Source organism: Sander vitreus, chromosome 5 (genome assembly GCF_031162955.1).
Source record: "Sander vitreus isolate 19-12246 chromosome 5, sanVit1, whole genome shotgun sequence".
Taxonomy (NCBI): Eukaryota; Metazoa; Chordata; class Actinopteri; order Perciformes; family Percidae; genus Sander; species Sander vitreus.
This window is the reverse complement of record NC_135859.1, coordinates 20126660-20146934: the sequence shown is the minus strand read 5'-3', so window position 1 is coordinate 20146934 and position 20275 is coordinate 20126660. Positions and strand designations below refer to the sequence as shown.

Sequence of the window (20275 nt, the reverse complement as noted above, 5' to 3'; positions counted from 1 at the left end):
ACAGCAATGGATCACTATGGACTATGTAGAAAAAGTTAAATAAATCTTGCATGGCTGTTAAAGAAACAGCTTTCCAAATGAACAGCGAGAGCAAACGGAAAACAAAATAGTGATCAAAATGTTTCTAATTCAGATCCCTGGACCATGCAGAGAAATCTGTAAGTGTCACACTTGCCTTGAACAAGACACAAAAAAATATCCAACACTTCCAGAAGAGCCGCTGAGCAACAACAGTAGTCTTAAGCTGCAGACACACTGACCAGACGGCCGACCCTCGGCAGAAAAGGCAGTTGGACTGATCAGTCTCCCTGTGTTGGTCAAAAAAGTGCCTCGGAACACACCAAAGTGACGAGACGTAATACGTCTCCATAACAGCAGTCGGCGCTAATCTGTATTGTCGCCCAAAAATGAAAGATGATTGGACGAATGCGTCACGTGGGTCTGGTTTCTCCGGAAATTCAAAGACGGACTGTCATGGCGGCTTGTTCAGAATACAATCTCATATTGTACTAAAATAGTGTATAGTGAAACGTGTTTCTGAAAACATTTTAAGCGAGAATTAGGACATGCAGTTGCTGAATCTGTCTTCATTTCAGATCGACAAAGGTCAGTTTAAAAGATTTCTGTCCGTTTTTGAGAGACTCTAGTCACGCTCATTCCGCTCCCCGTTTCTGGGTTAGCACTCTACCAATCATATTGGTCATTTGAGTCCGACTGCCGGCAGTGCCCGCCCCGCCGATTATACATGTCAAATCGGCGAAAATGAAGGCCAACGGCCCCTCGGACGGACGACGGCACGGAACACACCGAACAGACTCGAGTCACTGACCTCGCCAGATTGTCCAAAGGCTATGGTGTCTCAGCGCCTTTAACCAAAGATTTTTTTAACCAAAGATTTGTAGAATGTTCATAAATATAATCCTTCAATCATATTCAAAGCATGAACATCCCCAACATTTCAGTTACATGGCTTTCATAGGATATCATGCAGTGAAATGTTAAGAGCCAAAATTACAGAACAGCCTAATCTCATCTCATTACCATGCACTTGTTCCCTTGAGAGACAAAAAGGCAGAAATGACTGGAGAAAAAGAGAATAATGAAGAATAAAGAGTGTGAACGGCAAAAGAGAATATCAAGAATGATAGCATGACAGAAAATGAAAGACTATGAAGAGATTTGGAACGAGTAAGGTCAATAGTGGAGTTATTCTCCGAACTTAAGAGAATGAAGGAGAAAAAGAGAAGACATCAGAGTTTCTACTCCTCCTCATCGTCATCCCCTCAGCCTAAGCAGAAAGAAGGAGATAGGGAGAGGAAGGATGATCAATTATGAACTGTGAACTCCCCCTCAGTGGAGCTGTCTGACTGTTGGCTGTAGATAAAGCAGAGTTATGACAACCATACAGTACCCCCTCATCCATAATAAACCACAGGGAGGGAGAGCACTTTTACACATAGGAATATTCATTCTCCAAAGAACCAGTCCTAGAGGACATTACGTATGACAAAATATTGCAGCTGCTCATCCATTTTAAACACTCCGCTAGAGGACTTCACATAGCCCATGGTGGAAATATTGTGTCGACATCCAAACAGTCTGTGACTAAATTTCAATATTTATAAGCAGCATTAGGACATTTGTAACATTAAAAAGAGGGGTATGATGCTTTTCTTTAAATTTTTTGAGGGCATTATTAATTATTAGTAGTCTAAATTGAAAAGAAAGATGCAAATGGGAGAGATACAGATAGGAAAAGACAGAGCACCATCAAGCATGGCTGCCTCATGAATGCCTTACCCGCCTTAGCATAAACATAAACTTGTAATCTGACTTCTTGCACTTGTTTTTTCTATAACTATCCCATTGTTCAATTTGTCCAGAACCATGGCTAGTTTGCAATGATGCAAATACATACTTTTAGCTACTAGCAAATTAGATTGAAAAACACAGTTCTGGAAACTAGCCAGCCAGGTGAGTTCAGGAGGAAAGTGAGACTTAAAAAAGACTTGAAAGTCTGAGACTTAAATCAGAGAATGTTACTAAAATATTGAGGAATAGCCTAACATGTAAAAATAAACTTAATCAGGGTAACCCCAGGATTCTTCAAGTTAAATTTAAGACTTTTTAAGACCTTTTTAATACGACCTAGGATGAAATTATAATGGAAAATCAGTGTGGCTTTTAGGCCTGAGAAAATAATTATTACCAAGTAATGTCACCTGAATTTAATAAAAGATTTTATTATAATAGTTCACAATAGCTATGTAAGGCGTGTTTGTACTAATAACATAATATAATAAAGTGTTGCATGAAGAGCTCTTATGCTATGAAACTTAAAAGCACAAAATAAATAGGATGATAAAAAATAAAATGTGTGCATTATTAGATCCCAATTAGATCCACCTTGGCTAGATAAGATAATATATAATATAATTCAATATGCCAATGTAAATGCCAATTGCGTCATTGATTGTGTCATCCTGTTCTGTTTTTGCACTAAAGGCTGCCTGAAAGCAGTGGGGATAGAGGCGTTATTATGGAACCCACGTATGGATGTATAATGATAACAACGGTGCAACATGGTGTTTTATCATAAATCCATGGACATGGTGAGCAAGCTCTGGTCCTAAACGTCCAAGCTTGGGCGCAAATCAATCAGTTGTCAGGAAATAAAACAAAACGTCTCGCACTGTGCTACTAACAAGCTAACGTTAGCTCATCGGTTAGAATGGGCAAGTGTCTGAAGGTCTGGCCACAGATGCAACCATTTGGCGGACGAGCCTGAGGGCAATGGGGCTGAGGTTAGCACAACAAGCGGGTCGACGTGCGAGTCAGTTTAGCGCTAATGATGGAGCTGGAAGACCCGCCTGCAGGTTCCTGATCAGCTAACGTTAGCAATGGAGAGAGGGTTGTGTATAAGAGACGACGACGGTGTCGGCGGTGCTCCACCTTTTGTAGGGTATGTTTGAAACGCAGCCAACATGCTAACATGCTTTGACCGCATCACCCAGATGTGCCGATCACCAGGGTGAGAAAAAAAACGACTGGAGCCCAACTCTCTATCCCGCGTTATTATGGAACCCAAACAACTTCTAGGAGGGACCCGCCCTTCAATTAGCCTGGTCCTACCAGACTCTCGTACATTTAATTTGTACAGAGAGTCTGGCCACTCTCCATTGACAAGTGTTAACTTCCTTGAAGGCGGGTACTCAGTTGAAGTTGAAAACTATTGGATCTGCCCAGAGCCACTCTGGATCTGCCATAACCAATCGCTAACGTTTGGTCGTGACGTCGGCTTAACATAGCTAGCATTCACCTTAGCCACTCCTTCACCACTTATGGAGCAAGCTGGAAAATCTAACTTTTCCCGAACCCTGTGGGGAGGAGGGCCACAGCATCATGGCCACCAACAAAACTCAGCAAAGATTGTTCTTGCTCGGGCTTTAACTTGTGGATATTCTGCAGCGTTGCCACAATGGACCAAATGGCTTCGCTCACATCTTTCTCCGCCGCCATTACGGAACTACAACTCTAGTGCACGGCCTCAACGTCATCGATGTCAGCCACTCCCTCTCTTCACTGACTGAACCGCCAAAAATTTGGCTGGAGAAAACCCAAGACTATACCGCAAACCCAGACGTAGTACTGAAGGGAAATGAAAATTGAGCGTAAGTACGTAGGAGGGCGGAGCCAGGCTACCCTTCAATAGCATTCACACGCTTCTATTGGCCAGGCGTCGATGCTTACACAAGGTAAACGAACCCAAATTGTTCAGGTCCTAACCCCAACCAATCAGACTGCTTCTTGGGCGGGACTTGCCTAGAAGTTCTGTGGGTTCCATAATAACACACCACACACACTCCACGGTCAAGAGCGTAAAGAAAAACACTGACGTAAACAGTACCTGTACTGATGATAACATCCAAATCATGAACGGAGTAAATTGTAAAGTCAAACACACAAAGCATTTATTTATGAAATTAAGGGAATTTATTTACTCCTACAAAAGGACAAGAAATAATTTAAGACCTTTGTAAACAAAATGTTAAACTTTGTGAATGAAATTTAAGACTTAAGGCCTTATTTTTAGAATATTGAATGTAAGACCCCGCGCGGGTACCCTGTTAATTCTGTTTTTGTTCTTTGTCATATTTAACAGTCAGCACACAAAGCACAATACAAGTGGCTTTGACCCAGCTTGTCACAGCTGGCTCTTTAACACACCTGATAGGATGTTGTGTGTACTCTGCAGAAAACACAATCCCTCACATCATGTTCATTTCGTAAAGCAGCCATTCTAAAGGTCCATGCAAAAACTGTGTACACCCCACACGTTTCTCAGCCTTTGCAACCTTTGAAAACCCTGACTCCTTTAAGATCTCTTTCCTCCACTACCTCTCTCCTCTCCTTCCTTCACTTCTTTTCTTCTACCTCCATCTCCTTTTCCTTCTCCTTTTCATGGCCTATGTATTCACCTCTATTTTTCAAGTCTCTCTCCTCCATTAAAACTATTTTGGCAAAAAATAATTCTATATATATATATATATATATATCATTTAGCCTTTCTGTTCTGACTATGATCCAATCTGGTCTCCTCCCATCATACTCACTTTGCTCGACTTGTTCTAGCTATATTTTAAATGACACCTTACACTGTGTTGTGACATTTGCAAGAGAGCTTGAGACAGAGTCTGAGAGCATCATGCCAAAAGCATGAGAGTTGTCAACACTTAAGTGTAAAGAGATATACTAATTGATTTGACTTAATAACATTAGCAACACTTCTAACACTACCAGATTCTACTGTTCCCTGGGAGATTTTTGTTCCTTGAGTAGGAGTGGTCAGTTGCCAACAACTCTCTTTGTAACTACGAGTGATAACCAGACTGTATCACATGGTAGCCACAAGCTAGTGTGAAATGGTTTTAGTAATACAACTAAAACCATTTCACACTTGACATTCTTATCTGTGAATGTGTGAAGTTAGAAAACCTCATATGACTAATGAACAAAACAGAAAGAAGCAAACAAAGCTTCACTTGGTGTAATTCGCACCTGTGACCTGGCATTTTGTACATTTTGCACTTTTTTTTTAATATAGTATAACTATAAGAACAGTATGGAAACATACTACAGTGATATTCTTTCATTGCAAAAACATTAACAACTGAGGGAGCATTGGCCTGCCAGACTGCACTTCACCATTGATTCCTCAAAGGCAGCAGGTACAAAGTGTTACAGGCTGCATGCTGCTAGACATTCACGCAGGCTGCATAATGACATGCTAAGCCTCCCAGAAAGCTACGCAAGGAGCTGGTTGCTGCCAGGAGGCCTGAAGAGTGTTAGACAATACCAGATGCTTGACAGGATGCAGACCAGTCTATTAGGCAGCTAGATGTGAATGTAGCCTACCAGGTAGACAAGCAATGATAGATTGCTCAGTAGGCTGCCTGACATTGCTATCTGCCATCTAGTATTTTTTTCTAAGTGAACGGTAAAGTCTCAAGTGTTACATTATGGAATGCAAATTATAGTGTGCCATTTATTTCAATTAGCAGAGGAGAGACACTTAAGTGGCAGAATAGTCCTTCTATAAAGCCAGTAACTAATACACAGTGGTTGTTTTGAACAGATGTATCCACATTTTTACCTCTGATAAGCCTGCCATCTTCATTAAAGTGCAAGGGCAGGTCTCATTCTTTTCCCTCACTCCCCAGAAGCATTAGCATTTGAGAAAATGCAAAAACAATACCGAGAGGGTGTCTGAGGTACTTGAGGGAATTTTGACAATGTTACTGCAGCCTCTCATCCATATCAAATATGAAAAAATAAAAAAGCTTATGTAGCAAGACTGACATTCTAAAAGTGAACATCAGAAAATAATGATTGGCTGTCCCTGCAGCATTAATGGATGCCATGCATACTAACATCTGATTCAAGCAGAAAACTTTCTTTGCATAACTGAGCTAGTAATAGGACTGCTGAGCCTTGTAGCACGTGGTAGCATTACAGGCTATGACTTGAAAATGGAACAGGGAGCAAGAGAACTACAGTAAATCTCAGTATCTGTTCTTGTTTTGTACAAAGTTATGTTTTCCATTGCTCTGACAGTAAATGTTGTTTTTTGCTTTACTCTCTAACACGTAATACTTATGACTTTGTATATGGTTATTTGTGCACTTGCTCTCGTGAATGTGTGGCAGCATGGACCCCCTGCTGTGCCCTGTCAGTTCACTGCAACGCCTGAGGCTACCAAGACACAATGCATTAGCTATCAGTGTACACACACACACACACACACACACACACACACACACACACAGTGCGTAACCTTTTGATATTAATGAACGTCCGTTACATTCAAGCCTTTGCCAAATGAGTTGCTACAAAGCTAGTTAAGACCATCAGCTCCACACAACTCTCTCTGTATTTCTCAGTATGGCTATGTTCAGAAGTATGTTCAGAAGATTATGTCGTCCGGTGACTTTCCCGCTCAGAATGTAGGTCCTTCTTGGCTACTAGCAACTGCGTGGATGGGGAGAGGGGTGGGCTGCGTGGTGGAAGGCTTGTATCATGTGGACGCGCAGACAGTGTTGTTGTCATTACTTAGAATTCCTCATGGAGGCATCAGAAACTCTAAACTCTTATTGGGGAGTTAAAGGAGTAATACTGATTTTGAGCCGGGATATATGATCATCCAAAGGAATTCTTCCAAGGTCACCTTTGTCATCTCTGACATCTGTCATATAGTGTTTGTATACAGTGGCTCTATCTTCAGTAAGTGGTGAGCATAAAACATACACAATCTTTATTGTCTTGTTTTTGCAACAGCAGCTGAAGCTCACTAAAATAAACTAAATTGTCAGTGGTCATCAAGTTATGTGTGTTATTGGATGAACTGATGTGAAACAAAAGATGTCAACACATTTTTAAGCTCTCCTCTCTCCATTAAACAGCCACGAGAATGAAGAGATTAGAGTGGCTCTAAAACCATATTCCCTGGATAATTGAAACAATAAGGTGAACTGAAGAAGGCACACCCAGTACAGATCCATAAATCATTTCCGTGGCACTCACCTCATTAATCAGGATCCAGTGACAATCGAAGGCCACCAGGTTGGTCTCCACCACCTGCAACATAAAGAAAAACACCATCTCATTTAGAAATGAGAAAAAGAAAATGCCATTGATATAGTAGAAATAAGCAGGCTTTCGATATCAGAGGGTTAGTAGACAAGAAATTAAGTAATTCCTTAACTGTTGCCTTTCAATATATTTTCTGGCTCAGATAATATAAAACTATGGTAACTGAAGTGTGAAGATTATGGAAAAGAACATTAAGGAAATGTACATGGCTGAAACCCAGTGTGAAGCTTGGCATAAGTCATTTGGGAAAAAACGAATCAAAACTAAACGTGATCAAAGATGCTCAAGGTATCAGTCAAAAATCTTTTCAAAGACATGCAAATATGGCGAAGCTTGCTTGTGTGTCACAGAATACTCAAACTTGAATCTCTAGATTAGAGATCTTCTCAGTAATGTAGGCAACACGGAGTAGACAAACTTCTGAGTGGACTAACTTCACTCTCTGTCCCTGCCTGTGTCTCTTAGTTATTCACACACAAACACACACACACACACATACACACACACACACACGCATGCACGCAAGCACACACACACGCACGCACGCACGCACGCACGCACATTAGCCACAAATACACTGCCTCAAAATAGTATGTTTCGGCACAGGGGGAAAAAAAAACCCGTTTCCATGAATTGTTAATGGTATAACTTAAATATTTATATTCTTCAACTCTTAACTAGTAACTACACAATTGTTAAACACTGCAGCTAGGACACTAGGCTAGGTTTTGTCTTGTCTGTGCAGTTGCTCACGTCATCTAGGCAGCACCATTCAGAACTCCAGACACACCTACAGTACATATATTTCTGTTATAATATCATAAATTTCCCTTCATATAGCAGCAGGAGCTTTCTTTTAGCTTTCTGTCAGCTTGTTCAACTGGTTCTTTTTTTCCTCTGTTCCCAGTGAACCCTGTGTCTAACACACCTTCTCAATCATGCTCTCTGACAAGCGAAAGGGTGAGGCTTTTTCCTATACCTAACATAAATACATAATTGAAGCCTGCATTATGAGAACCACTGCTTCTTGAAAGACTGACACTAACAACCCTCTCTTACACAGCTGGGAAGTGATACAGTTTCAATTATCAGTGTATATGCAGTTAGTTTAGCTTCCTTTGCCCAAATAGACAGGAGTCTAAAACTGAGCACAAGCTACATAACATTAACTAAGTAGAACATCACTTAAGGATAGCTAAAGGTAACATTTCAAGAATATATGTCAGTGCCATTAAGAACCTACAACAAGTAGGGAAGCAGAAAATAGATGTTTTAGTGTAGTTTTTTGGTTGTCTTTCTCTGCTAACCCAAACCAAACAGTATACTGCCATTTGTTATCCACTCTCTTTCTGTTCTCGTCTATCGTCTCTCCCTTGTCTCTCATCCGTTACCCACCTCTCTCTTTACAAAACAATTTCAAGGCACATCACTCCATCTGTATCATTTACTTTGGTACAAGAATGAAGGTTCAAACATTGCTTTTGACTTTCTTCTGTCAGAAACACTTCTTTCGTCTCTCATTTTCTTCCCTCCCAATCCCACCCGACCTTTTAATTTTGTTCTCTTATCGGTGCTCCTGCCTCACCTCTCATCCCATCAACTCTGCTCTCCTTTAATTGCTCACTTCTCACTCTGTGACTGCACACGCTGCTTTCCTTCCCTCCCTCTCCACCCCCCTGCCTTCTCCACTCCTGGTGTAAAAATACAGTGCCACTCGTCTATCATTTGCTATAATTGTTTAGGTGACTATAGTACCGTGTGTCATAAAACCCGTTTTAGCCGTAAACAAAAGGCAACAGCTGGAGAGAGCTGACAGAGCATGGCTAATAGTAGTTTAATCTCCCACAGAGTCTCCATAAAACTTTGTCATTGTAATATCGATGGCTACCGTAAAACACTTTGTCTACAGGAAACATGGCTGCTACACAGACAAGGAGTAAGGCAGGGAGGAGAATGATGGAGAAAGGAAAACTAGATTTTTTTTTTTTTCTGACAGCATCTCTGTTCTTCTCTACTTCTACCTACTCCCTTGGACTTTACTTTGGAACATAGCTGAAAACTAAACAATGAGAATCACTACAATACTGGAGGTTTTTCATCTTTTGTATGTCCTCTCATGCTGTTTCTGTCTCTATCTATGGGAGCATTGCAAACAGAAACAACGAGCAGTGAAGGAGGGAGAAAGGAAAGAGAGAGAAGAAAGGACAGAGGTTTGGCAAGCTGTTCTTCTGTTCTCCATTTCCCTGCCTGTTTGTGTTTCTATTGTACTGCCCTTATACCAGTTCCCTTCCCTTGGTGCTCATTAAGGTTTAAAATGATATGTACGGAGGATTATAAGCAAAACTAACATTTTAAACATGGAAAATGCAAATAATGTGTGTGCCTGGCTTACTGTAATTTGTGAATGTGATCGGGTTTGTAAAGTAATGCAAATATCTGTATTCTGATGTTGTTTGCTTGTATGCAAGTGTTGGTGGATGGGAGTGTTTCACTTCTCCCATTATAACCTCCCTCTGGCAGCCGTCTGGACAGATGTTTCAAGCTAATTAGCGAAAGGGCAGGCTCCTAACACTAGACGTGACTCCTTAGGGGTTGAAATAGACTCACTCACTCACTCACTCACTCACTCACCCACTCACTCACTCATTCTCTCTCTCTCTCTCTCTCTCTCTCTCTCTCTCTCTCTCTCTCTCTCGCGCGCACAGCTACTACAAATACTGTTGCTTACATCCAAAACTGCCTTGTTTGTGTGCATGTGTATATGTCCACACAAACTACTATAGCCTTTTTTAACAACTCTATGTCAACATGGTAAGTAGGAGTCTCTTGGGTATCGTTGCATTAATGCTACCACAGAGATCCCTCTGATCTCTATGACCAGCTCTGCAAAAGCTTAATTTCTGCTCAGTTCAGTCAGAAGATCAAACAAACACCAGCTCCGGTTTGGGACAAATCAAATCACTCAGTGTCAATACACAGTAAGCCTTTTCTCAAAGTCTAAAAGCAGACAGAGAGAACTAAGACTGATCTGCAACATCATACCACTGTGCACCCTCAGTCAGGTACCGCCAAACACCATTTTGATCTAATTATGACCTCCGTCTACATGTCAGTCATGAAGGAGTCCAAAGAGAAAATCACACACACACACACGTAGTAAGTAGTAAGTACATTGTGGGGGAAGCTTTAAGAGGAAGAGTGGGCGTTGCTATTGAATAAAGTGCTCTAAATTGAAAATGAGTTGTGTAATTTAATTTCATGCACTATTTAGCACATAGCCTACAGTCCAGCCTCCAAACTAGGAATATCCAAGCTTCACACTTAAACATGCAAGCACTTCCTAAGAAAGTACAGACACAAATGCAAAAGTTACACAAACACAAACACAAGCATCCACACTTGCACTGATCCATTTCTACCACTGCATTCCCTCACAGTCCAGCCACTGCTACATTATTTGCCTGGAGAAAAGTAATTTTATTTGCTGTACTATACGGTTATGCATCCATTTACACACTCAAAAAAATGATCAACCTGGTCCATCCAAGTCTGCCTTTTGATTACTATAATTAATTTGTGTTACTGTGTCTGCATATGTGCGTGGGGGGGTTAAAGGTGACAGTATCTGGGTCTTGAGGTGGGGAGTATGAGTACTTTTATCATCTCAAACCATCAGGGAGTTCAGGGAGATGAGAAGAAAGTGGGCAATGATAAGAGAGCAACGATGAGACAGACAGAGAGGAGAAGCTGCTTGTGTTTAACGTACTGTATTTCCCAGAAATGACCATCAGTAACCAATTATGTAATGTCTTTCTTTATTTGATTTACTATTGATGAAGTGGTAACACTACAATACATTGCACACAATTGTAAGTAGTTACTAAGACATGGCTGAGGAACGAACAAGCACTTTTCTGCCTAGGCTCTTGACAACTTTATATAACTCAGTTTTACACTCATTTACCCCCTTTCATCAATCAATGAGCGATGTTACCTCTTTGCACCTTACTCTTACATTCCCTTGCTCCCTTATACCTTATCACAGACTTTTTCCCTGTGTCTAACATTATCGCAACGTGAGAGGAGCACTCTCACATTTTTAAACCCATCTCTCCCATTCATTCTCCTCCTCTTCCACCCTCCCTGTTTTTATATTGAGCATTTAGTGCATGCTAACTGAGGCATTTTCTCCCTGATACATCATAACTGCTGCATGTCACCACTGCCATTTACGCTTAATATCATTTGCCTCACTCATGCTACTCCCACAGTGTGCCTTATGCATGTTTGATTGTGTGTTACTTTATGTTAAATGTGTGTGTGTGTGTGTGTGTGTGTGTGTGTGTGTGTGTGTGTGTGTGTGTGTGTGTGTGTGTGTGTGTGTGTGCGTGTGTGTGTGCGTGTGTGTGTGCGTGTGTGTGTGTGTGTGTTTGTACACGTGTGCATATTTGTGTGTTAAAGAAAAGATAATGTCAAGCAGAGGGCGGTGCATTATGACACGGTTTAGCTCTGTGGATTCCCATGTGTGGCAGAGGAGCAGTGAGCGCTGATTGATGGCGTGCAAACAGGCATATACAAATACACACATGCACAAACAGGCACTCCTTTGGCATTCACATTAGCTGCTAAAACTGGTAATCTCAAGTGTTTGTTCTTCCACCGCCATGTTGTATGAATACAATAACATGTACAAATGTGTATTCTGCTCTACACACACTCACATACATCCTAATGAAAGTAGATTAAATAGCCTGTGTGCATGACATGCAGACACACAAGGCCAAGTTCCATACAAGCCATGGAGAAAACATTCAGCCTATGGACCATTGGCTAACACAGAGCAAATACACACAGCCAAGAATAAATGGTAAATATTGTGTTTAATTTTCAAGACATCTGTGTGTCTTGTTACAGTTTCTGTTCGTATTGCTCCATACTGTTTGTTGTAAAAAGTGACACTAGACCCCTTGGTCTTGAAAAACACTAAAAATCGAAGAAAAATGTAATGGTTCAGTGATCCTTAAGTATGCAATAACTCAAATGTAATATAGTGGGGCCACTCAGACATAAAAGGTATGCAGTCATGGTTGTGTAGAGTAATATATATATATATATATATATATATATATATATATATATATATATATATATATATATATGTATTATATATATATATAATTTGGCGAAGGTTTGCAGCAATTGAGTTGGACAAATGGCATATGATTACAAATAGATTAAAACATCAACTGTGCTCAGAAAGGTTTTAATCCATAAGAAATATTACATACCACAAATATGGTAGTGGCATGTTATACATTGCTGCTATCTGTAGAAGGCCATAATTATAAAATCTTATATTTTATCTGTGAGAGTCACATTCTAGTATGTTTTGTTGCATCACATGGCCATAACATGAGCATTTCAAAGAATATCACCCTGCAAAAGAAAAAAAACAGCACTGCACTGAGGATCACTTCTCGAACCTCCAGTAGCTATGCACCTAGTCGTATATCCTTGACGTTCCACTTCTGGGATTGCTCCGGTGCCGCAGGAAATTCCACCGGATGCATGTATGTCCATTTCCATCCGCTTTCTTTGTGGAAATTTTAAACTCCGGTTGATTTATGAGGATTATTGTTGACTGCTCCTCAGATCTCTGCAGGGTAAATCCAGACAGCTAGCTAGACTATCTGTCCAATCTGAGTTTTCTCTCGCACTGACGACGTTTAAAGAAATGCCAATAAACCAGAGCATGTTTTTCTCCCATCCCATGAGGCTATGTGGAGTAGCCAGACCCTCCTCCGGTCTGCAGTGTGTGGATGGTCTGGCAAAGCGAGACTACCATGCACCTGACAGCTCTGTCTACTGCAGTGCACTGGCGGGCAATAGAGGAAGCAGTAGTGGAAGGCTTTCTATTTTTTTGGTATGATGTATTTAGTTGACCTCATTCTGCACTGGTGGCAGAGCAGCATGGCAGCAGGAGAAGAAAGCAGAAAACCAAGTGTGAAAAGTGTAAATATTGGTGTGGGTCATCCTCAATGGACAAAGCTGAAGTCGGAAAAGATGATAATGACGGGATTTTTTTTTTTTTTTTTAATCATAGTTAGTTAATATGTACCCTGAATTTTCAAACAAAAATTGAATGAAAGACATAACAAGACTATGTAGATGTTTTTGCTGTGCCAACAGCATAAACCTTAGGGACACATGCAATGTGTTTTAGTGAGAAATGCTGAATGTGCACAGAGGGCAATGTAATAAAGTATTGGTCTTGGATGCACTGGACCACACCATGGCATGAGGCAGAGGGGTGTCAAAGGCCAGTGTGATTCCTCCCAAAAACTAATAACTCTAAATCACAACCATTACTGTCTGTTTAATTAGTCTGATCCAGCTGTGGTCACACACCAATGATCTACAAAGTCTATGAAGGTTGTGCTTGTATACTAGGGTACGGTGACTGACAGGGGCAAACGCCCTGCAACTTAAGAAAACACACACAAATAGACAAAACACAAGCAAATTAAGAAGACAACTTCATTAATTTGACAATACATGTGCAGTATTCAGCAAACGCGCTGCAAATACACACAACACAACCAAATAGATAAACCCGCTGCAAATATGAAACGATGCAAAAAGAAAATCACACAAACCCAGAAAACAAATGCAACAAAAAAACGCAGCATCCAGATTATACAACGGAAGTTCTCCAGACCTCTAGAGGGAGCAGCTAGTGGAACAGCTTGATTTTCGACCCCACGGAGAGAGAGGGAGAGAGAGAGAGAGAGAGAGAGAAGAGAGAGAGAGAGAGAGCGAGCGAGAGAGAGAGAGAGAGAGAGAGAGAGAGAGAGAGCAAGTGCATAGATTGTAAATATTAAGTCTATGTTTGAGATGTTTTCTCTTGTTTGGTGGGTGTGTCTCGGCTCAGGTCACAGGTGATACTCAATCAGCAGAGACGTCTGTAAACTCGTGGTAATAAAACATTTAAAACTGCATCAGTGTTTAACATTGAAGTTTGTTTAAGCCATATTACATGAGAGGGTTTAATTTCGAGGTCCGAAAGGCGCATTACTGAAGTATAGGCCTCCTCAAGTGTAATATTGTGATTATACAACAACGGTTACCAACAAAATAAGTGATCAATCTGTATTCATATTGTGGAGCAATTCGCTCTTGAAATACAAAAAACAGACAGGATTTATAGTCCCTCCCTGTTCAGTAATCCAGCCAATTTACCGTGGGATTTATCAATCTGAATAAATCCCGATTGCACATATAAACACAAAACTGCTTTGCTAACTCCAACGTATTGTAAGTAAGACATCTGCTGAAAAAGTTATTGTATTCATTAGCATGATTGTCGTACTGTTTAGTTCACAAACATCCAACACACCAAAGTACAAACACATAGCGGACCAGACGCAAGCTTTTATTTTGAAAAGCTGAAGCTCGGGGACGGCACCAGCCGGGAGGGCATGAGACGGGAGCATAGACTGTATATTACTAATATATTATGTTATTAATAATAATAATAATATGAATTTAATATACAGTCTATGGAGTTCTCCAGGCTGCAGCCATACCCGACTCTGATAAAAAGGCAGAGCGCTCTCTCCCCGTGGGGTCGAAAATCAAGCTGTTCCACTAGCTGCTCCCTCTAGAGGTCTGGAGAACTTCCATTGTATAATCTGGATGCTGCGTTTTTTTGTTGCATTTGTTTTCTGGGTTTGTGTGCTTTTCTTTTTGCATCGTTTCATATTTGCAGCGCGTTTATGTATTTGGTTGTGTTGTGTGTATTTGCAGCGCGTTTATGTATTTGGTTGTGTTGTGTGCATTTGCAGCGCGTTTGCTGAATGCTGCACATGTGTTGTCAAATTAATGAAGTTGTTTTCTTAATTTACTTGTGTTTTGTCTATTTGTGTGTGTTTTCTTAAGTTGCAGGGCGTTTGCCCCTGTCGGCCTCCGTAATAGGGAGACAGAGAGAGACGGGGGCAAGAGACAGAGAGATATTGAACAATCCAGATTGTGTCTATGTGTGCTTGTGCGTTAATTTATGTGTGCAACCTTTTTAGTGATTGCTCAAGAACATGTCGCTTTGCAAATCCCATCTGACGAGGTCTAACTCCATCTCTCTCTCACCCACACAAGCACACACACACACTCTCCAACACCAACAGAGCGCTGTCACACTCAACAAAAGCCACCAAATCTCATCTTGACAAGGTCTCGCCCTGCTCACCAAACCCCCACACACACCAACGACATTATTGATCAATCACTCACTTTCTGATGAAAACAAGGGGAAAAAGAGCAGCAGAGTCATGCACTTTTTTGTCCTTTCAGCAGGCATTTCCCAGCAGCTATAAGTTCCTCTCTCTCTCTATCTCTATTGCTCTCACCTCTTTCTCTTTCTGGCTGACATATAATATAATGCTAGGACAGTGAAAGTCTTTGATAGTATGTGAGGTGATGTCAAAGGGTAACAGGGCCAACAGGCAAGACATCCATCATCCTGAAACTGTGGGTGTGTTTGTTTATGTGTGTGCCAATGTGTGTACGCAGAAGCACACAAGGCTTTGTGGGTGTATGTGTGTAAATGTCAGCCTTACAGTTTATTGATCAGACCCACAGATCCACAGAGAGAATGTATAACACCCATACACACACAATCATGTACATGCAATTGCACACATACACCACAACCCTTTGCAGTAAATATGACGATATGCAACCTGACATTTAGATATGAACTGATCAATGGCTGGAACTAATGGAATAAGCTGTCTTGATGGGTCTAAGGTAAACAGTTTGTACAGTGTGTGTGTGTGTGTGTGTGTGTGTGTGTGTGTGTGTGTGTGTGTGTGTATGGGCTTATTTGTTTGTGTATGTTCTTTAATTGATTTACTTTTTTTCCAGTACTGGAGGGGGATAGGGGAATTTTTCATTGTACACATAGTATGCATGTCCATAACCCATATTAAATATCCATCTACCACTAATTTACAGAAGGAAACTGGCTAATACAAAATATATATGATTGAGATTTAGTTCACAAGCTGCCATTCTGCTTATTCCATACCATATACACAGTGTATTGTGTTTGTGATTCATTTAAAATTCTTGCAATAATGGGATTTGCCTGAACATTAAATGAAGGCATACTACATTGCCAGGACAAAACTCATATTAATGGTTAATTGTCTAAGCAAACTTTATGTGTGTATTATTATAGCAGTTAACAAATATTTGTCAGTATTTCACGAGTTGAGAAACAGTCTGTAAGAGCCATGTGGAGGCAATCACAGACCAGTTTTCTTTCTGAATATCGAGTAAAGCCCCTTTTATTTAGTCAAACATTATTAATACTCCTCCCCCACCACCCACTAAAAATACCCTTACTGTAAACATCACTGATTGGGTCACATACATAAATACTCAATGAGCTTCAACCTTGAACCGTTGATGGTCAGCCAATCCTTGACTCATTTTTGAGCAGCTGACTGTTGGATAACTTTCTGTCTACAATAAAACTTTTAGGTTTGCAGGCCTCGCATAAGTAAATGTTAACTGGAATAACAGAATACAATACCAAGGCTATGTTTGAAAATACTATTTACTAATACTATTTTATAAGCCATTGTCATCCCCAACTTCCCTGTGAAGACTATTTCATAAATATCCTGCACTAATACTTCACAAAAAGCTACTTGGGTAACAACAGTAAAATATTTAACGAGACTCTGTACACTTAAGATAGCCTGACAAGCCAGACCCACATCAATATGTGGCTGCAAATTACATTTGCTGACACTAGGGTGCGTCTACATTTCTAGGCTACACTTAAGATATTTTACACATACAAGAACGGGCTAGTAATTCCAAGTAATGTTTTCTACTCATCTTGAGGCAATAGCAATATAACTTTAAAAGTTAGAACATAAGCCAAAAGAACATACACTCCTCTTTAGAGTACGGGCTTTTATTGGCCTTTGTAAAAATATTTATGACAACTGCGGCAACAAAAAAATACCCAGCATTAGCTCAGTGGCCAAACTGATGATAGGTCATGTCACTGCGGAGAAAAACAGGGTAGAAGAGAGCAGAACCCAGGCGAATTAAAAGATTAACCCGTGCCCTAAAATGTCAGAAACCATACCAACGGAAAATGCCTTTGGCAAGATCAGATGAGTGGACTAAAAGGTTGGCTGTGTATGTTTGTTTGAGAGTGTGATAGCAAGACAGATAGAGATGGATGGATAGACAGACAGGGAAAAAGAAAATGTGTTCATACTTGTGTGTCTGTAATGGAAAATAAGAATGAATGTGTGTGCACAGTATGTGTGTGTGTTTACTGACAAAGCTGCTGAAGTGTTCCTATAAGCCAGCTCTGCTTCTCCAGGTTGACTAATATTTGACCCAATATAAAATGATTCTTCAACTTCTTTTCATTTGTCTGCAGTCAGTCCACCTGTCCATCTATCACTCCCTCTCTGACTGCACTATATAAAAAGTACACCATGTGTCAAATGGAATATGACACCAGATATGGGTGATATCTTCACCAGTGTCAATCATACACAAAGGCACACACATACTGCACATGAATACAGGAGACTAAACAGTACACACTCTGTCTGAAGTATAAACGTTTGCGATGTACTGCATATATACACACAGAGTTTTTACCAGTCATGATCATGATAAATTGTTTTTAATCGAGGAGTCAGACAGAGCAGGATCAGGCAATTTACAAAAGAAAGTGGGCAGACATAAAACAGATCATGTTTAAACCACCACAAAACCAATTACACATAATATTATAACACATAATTGATGAGTCTTTTGATCAACAGCAAGACTGCATTTATTCAGCCATTTATCAGTGTGAAAGTCATGTTTAAAAATATCAATAGAAGAACAGAGCAATATCTCAGCAGCATTGATAATGACACAACAACAAGCAAAGCACACTGCAATCTAAAATCCTGTTTTCCCAACATATATAATAACAAAACAATAAATATATTATCATTCAGTATTCAGTTGCCCAGGGTTCAGTAACAACATGTTTATCTCTTACATAATCCAATTTACGTGGTTGTCAAAAAGTCTGCTGTTGTCAACCTGGCCAGGTCAAATGGTAACTTCTGTTAAGCAATTGTAGCTGCTACTTAGCAGTGCAGTTCATTATTTCAGATCCTTGCTAATGTGTGTCTGTAAATAATCATTTCTAGAAATTATGGGGCCAGGGAATGCCCAGGTCTGCCTAAGAGTATTTACACATAAATCTTTTGCATAAGTGGTCACTGTAAGTCACAGCGTTACAACATGAGATTAAGCAAACGGGTAATATTAGTATCACAGGATGAAGGGTTGGTGTTTGAGTGAGCAATGAAGGGAATAACCAGCTGTATATAGTGGAGAGTAGCAGCTGTTATGGCCCTCAATTACACATCTGATCTGGCCTCCAGGGGTTGAAGCATATGCTAAAGTTGTCCACCAGAGGAGCTGACCCCACTGTGCACTCATGTTTTACAGGTAACTCTGGGGGCTGATGGTGGCTTGACATGATTCAGGTCATTTTAAATCACTTTAATTAAGAGTATTTTCTCATCTTTAAATGATAAAAAAAGACTTTACGTTATAATGTTATAAAACCATTTGAATTGACTTTAGAAATACTGTAAGGGGGGAGAAGCACGTGACCAGCACCTGCTATGGTTGCAAGAGACTGAGCTCCGGCACCCACCTCGGTATTTCACTAATTAACCAGGTCCGTTACTTTTTCTTCGACGCCAAATCGCTTTGTCTGTTATCACAGTGACTCGGTGAAACGCCTGCAGGCACGAAAGAGCGGGTCTTGTTGTCGCCTAAACTATTTACTTGTTCAGAGAAATCTGCTAGCATGCCGGCGGCTAATGAAGTGGTGGCTAACGGAGCAACTGTAGTGAACTTGTTCTCTAATATGGAGGAATTAATCGACCGGGTCTTGGAGAAGCAGCTAAGTGTGCTTAAATCAGTGGTCTACAGCGCAGTGAAGGGAGTGCTGGCCGAAATTGATGCCTCGCAGCAACACATCAGGGCAGAACCTGAGATGCAGGAAATCATGGTATGTGAACCGGACCAATCTGACTGCGTCACATTTACGTTCCAGCGGCTTCGGATGCCTGAAGGGATACAACACAAGCTGAACGCAACTCGGACGTGTTCATCTGCCGCACTGCACTGGGGGCGACCCACAGAGGGAGAGAGTTCGCCTTTGCTGCAGCCGCGGAGCCGGGTGTTTTCTGGCTGGAATTAGAAGAGGAGGAGGACGCACTATATGCACGGATCACTAACGGTATTTGCGCCACTGTACCGAGTTTGACTGGAGGACACTGTGTCTAAGTTTTGGAACCAACCGTTGAAGAGACATCTAACCAGACTGTAAGAAATGATGAATGCTGGCTACTCAGTCTACAATCTATACTTTTGAGGACACTTAATCGGGCTGAAAAAAAGGGAACATGATGAATCCTGTGCCATGTAAGTTTCGTAACTAAGCTTTAAAGGGACACTTAACCAGACTAAAAATACATGATAAATACTGGCTGGTCAGTTTACAGTCTATGTTTGTTAACATTTAAGCTAGACTGAAAGAACATGAGGGATACGGTCTGTTCAGCTCATAGTCTGCTTATTGTTCCAACTAGATTGGTCTGTCTTTCACATAGCTTAGTCCAGAAATTGTTCAAAGGTGTTTATAATATTGTTCATGTTTAACATAAGAATTCACTAGACCTGTTTCAATTAACCTGTGACTTAAGACAGGAGGTGTAGTTTTGAGCTGGAGTTTTGGGCAAAATGTGTTTGATGTGGTCACGCATCTTACAAATAGGGGAGGGGGTCTGCAGTCTCAGAGGGTTAGAAGAATTATTTTACTTTTTATGTTTTTGTCACACCTTGCTCAGAGCTAACAATTCACTCCTTGCTACAGATTTGTCAGGAAAATCCGGTAGGGTACTCGAGACACGTATGCGTGTACATTTTGAAGATGGCTGAGCTTTCAATCCTTTCAGTTAACATCAGGAGGCTAAATGGGCCGATCAAATGCGCTAAATTCCTGGACTATTTAAGAAGGAAA

The 20275-nt window shown here is 40.7% G+C and overlaps 1 protein-coding gene across 1 annotated transcript in view; it reads right to left on the bottom strand.

Annotated features, from left to right (window-relative positions):
- grid2 (glutamate receptor, ionotropic, delta 2) overlaps positions 1-20275 on the bottom strand; it is a 248700-nt gene that overhangs the window by 182987 nt on the left and 45438 nt on the right. The window contains exon 3 of the mRNA XM_078250909.1: positions 7081-7134. Within this exon, the coding sequence (XP_078107035.1) occupies positions 7081-7134 (54 nt within the window). The remainder of the gene's footprint in view (positions 1-7080; positions 7135-20275) is intronic.